General features: G+C 36.5%; 1 protein-coding gene across 1 annotated transcript; it reads left to right on the top strand.

Moving 5' to 3' along the window:
- Nucleotides 1-1,101: 1,101 nt before the first annotated feature.
- On the top strand, nt 1,102-3,888 carry LOC144979180 (uncharacterized). Its single transcript, XM_078925791.1, has 3 exons — nt 1,102-1,185; nt 1,446-1,878; nt 3,588-3,888. Exons 1-3 carry the CDS (start codon nt 1,102-1,104, stop codon nt 3,824-3,826), a joined length of 756 nt encoding a protein of 251 aa, XP_078781917.1. The 3' UTR covers nt 3,827-3,888.

The following is a 3,888-nucleotide window of genomic DNA, read 5'->3' as shown; positions in this document are numbered from 1 at the left end:
CAGTGAAGCGGTTGTGGGAAACGTTTGACTCAAAGGGAAAAAGGTTTGTGTCTACAGAAAACGTCTACCGACTGATCACTTTGGGCTTAATTTTGACTGATGATATTTACGATGATACAACCACTGAAGATGATAAATCAACTAGAGGTGATAATCTCAATAGCCATTCAGGAAACCCCAGTCCGAACAATGTGAATGACGTTGATTACACTAATAAAGAATTGTTACCGGCTATTTCTAAAAAGTTCAATGACAATGATGAAGTAAGCGATTTTCCTTCTCCAGAAACTCGTTTTACATGAAATCTCGAAAAAAGACAATGTTGGATCAAAGACCACACGAACTCGGTTCAAGACCCTTTGACCCCAGGAATACCTAGTGATACCAGCTTTTATAACACTCAACTATCGAATTATAATAAATTTGATGATGATAACCCATTAACACATGGCGACAAAAATGAACGGCCTCCTCCAGTTGGTTCTGGTTATCCAAACTGGCCTTATACAAGAAATCAAGATATTCATTCCATTAATCAAGATGACGAAAAGTCATATGCAACGGATACTCAAATTGCAAGAGATAAGACAGACTTATACAATAGTAATACTGGTAAAGGAATAGAGTCTGGAGAAAATGATCAACTTAACCCTCCGACAAATGTTGGAGTAAATAGTCTTGGGAGATGAAAGAGTCGAATATGTCGATGACAATTATTATTATCCGATCAGGGAAATGAAGTAACTTCTAATGAAAAATACCAAGATGAAAGCTACTCAAGTCCACCGGCATCTTTCAGAAATGAGAATGGCGAGATACAGAATAATTTCAATCCAAGCGTCAACTTTAAAAATGCAATAGAAAGCAACAATGAATCAGATCAGCCGGAGACGAATTGGGCAGGGAAAGAAACAGAAGCAAATTTGGTTAAAAGACAGGGCGATAGCATATTGGAAAACGATTCAGTCACTTCTGGTATCAATAATATATCTCCCCTAGGTGTACCGGATACTGATGGCAGGAATGGTGAGACGCACCCAATGAGAGTTATGTACTTGGGACAATGATGAAATCAGTGACGACCTGAGACTTGGTATCATGATGAGGCAGATGCGTCTACACAACGACAAGGAAGGCATCGACGGAAATCGAAATGAAAGCTCAATTCTTGGAATGATTGGAAGAGTGAAAAGGGCCCAACAAACAAGAAGAAGTTTTCACGAGAAACAGACGACCATGAGCACATCAATCTAGATAATCTGAGTGAATATCTTAGAGAAACAACCGAAAACGATCAAACCTACGCAAAAAGTGATGACGTCACCAAGAATGAAAGAAATGACCGTGGACAGCCTGAGAAGATAACGGACGGTGTTAGAAATCAAATTGATGAAAATGGCATTCCAAATTTCAATGATTATACCTATGAATCCTTCGGTAAATAGGGATTACCATTTCTAAAAGAGGATGACAAACGCAACCCTAACAATAATGATGAATTTTCAATCAACACAGATCCTGTGTCCTCCAAATTTGACATCCTTAACGCTGGAGAAGGAAGTGTATCCGTACGCAAAATTAGTAACACATTTGATAACAACGAAGTGATAAAACCTGGATCATCAGACGATTTAGACAATGATCAAACAAATATTGAGCAACCAAGATTGTCCCATACATATAACGGTAATGATTTGCTGCCACACAATTCGGCAATTGCTGATTCATCCCAAAACAATTCAACAAATGTTGAATCGGATGATAATGGAGGATTTACAGTGAATGGCTTAAATGATAATGAGATCAGTAATGAAAAGTTGCCTTCTTCTTTGGATGCGGAGGACGTCGATCAAGAGTCAGGGACAGAATCTAATGCAGGTAAAATGTTTAAGAGTTGTCTCTCATACCGTTAAGTCAAATACTCATGATAGTAAACATTTCTGGAGCAGGCACCTCAAAATATGAGAAGCAGACAGAAAAACATCAGAACCTCACCACCACCCAAAATATCCGTCTGCCTTGACTGGGGATCGAGCCATTTGACCTATTAATCACCGGCCAGACTGCCACAATTATATGTATGCGATTGTAGCACGCCTGGCCGGTGATCATGATGTCTGTGGTTTGATTCCCAGTCAAGGCAGACCGATTTTGTAGCCAAAGAGCTGATTGTTGTGACGAATTCAAGCTCAAATTATTCACAAAAGTAAGCGTTTTAGATGAAATTTCTTCTCCCACCATTCAAACATATATTGAACACGAAAGGACGAGAACGAAGACATACTGAATTTTGGGTTGATTCTAAAACAAATTCTACGTTGTCGCGCACTCTTTCTTATACATCTATTCGGATTTTTATTTTACATCATATCAATGTCTGCTCCCAAATTTTTCACTTTCATATTCTATCTTAAAATAAACAGACAAACGGGAGTATAATCTCATATCTTTGTTTTCGATGTTTGTAATGATCCAGAGAAGAATTGATAGTGGAAAAGCTTTCTCTAGTGAAGAATATCGACCTTTCAATCTAGTTTTCAGCTCCCATTTTTGTGAGTAGATCATACAAGAACGAACAGAATAAAAATTGTTTAGATAAAAGAACAAAATACGGGATAGATACGTTTGATTGTGTCATGTCGACCAGATATAAGTATTGTCTCTTGCCGACGAAATAGAAGTATAAAGTGATGATTTTTTTTTTCAAATAGAAAGAAGCGTTTATTTTGCTTTGAACTCACATTCGGAGCTAATTTTATGGCAATCCTAATAGATTCAATCAAAAAGGTAGGGCACTTTGGTTTAAAAATTGGGATCGGCTTCACTGCGGGTATGCACTGTTAATATGAGTACTTATCCGAAAGTGGTCAATGAGCTTTAAAGCGTCCATGTTATTGTTGTGATTGTAGCACCTCTGGTTGGTAATCTGGAAAATACATTAAAATGTTATCACCATAAGTTATTCTCATGCTTTCATTATTTTCGTTTTAAGCTTACTAAAAGCATTTAGCAAGTCTTTGAAAAAATAAAAATCATTTTAACGGTGATTTGATTATTGGTCTCAAATACATATAATACTCTTTAATTTTTTTACCAGTTTTAAACTAAAGATTGCATTCAACTAACTTAAATAATAATAATAATAATAATGCTGAAAACTTATATAGCGCTATAACTCCGAGGCACCAGACTCTAAGCGCTTAAATTACAAATTACTTTGGCTGAAACATAATCATTTACACACACACGCACACACACACACACACACACACACACAACACAACAGAACACACAACACAAACCAAACCTATCTTGCTTATCATACCATCTACTAAAATCGAAACAGATATGTTTTAAGCGAACGTTTAAAAATAGACAAAGATTCTTAAAATTCTAATAGTTCAAGTTTTTGAAAGTACATGATATTATGATGTACCACATACACACACACACAAACACACACACAAACACACAAACACACACACACACACATATATAGATATAAATATATATATATATATATAAATATATATATATATATATATATATATATATATATATATAGCTGTAACATTATTTCCTTCCAGATTCTGATGTTCCAGGGAGGAAACGTCATCAAGCAAATTCTTTAAGCCGGAAAGCTCCTACGACAAATACGAATTTGCCACACCCTCCTCTGACGGATTTTCCGCCGAATCAGCTTTCGTCAAATCAGATAGCCCTCCTTCTAATGGGTTTTCCTCATCATTTGAATCCGTTTTTGGTCAAACCCCAAATCAGCCTGAAGCAGGAAGTGGATCATTCAGGTCTCTATTTCAAAACATAAATCAAGATTATCTTAAGAGTAAAAACCTGGGAGGGACGAGCAGCCTTCAAAACAGAGGCGGA

This window comes from Berghia stephanieae, chromosome 9, assembly GCF_034508935.2.
Source record: "Berghia stephanieae isolate SIO BIC M18660-M18661 chromosome 9, UCSD_Bste_1.3, whole genome shotgun sequence".
NCBI lineage: Eukaryota > Metazoa > Mollusca > Gastropoda > Nudibranchia > Aeolidiidae > Berghia > Berghia stephanieae.
The sequence above is the reverse complement of the archived record's forward strand: the minus strand, read 5'-3'. Positions and strand labels throughout refer to the sequence as shown.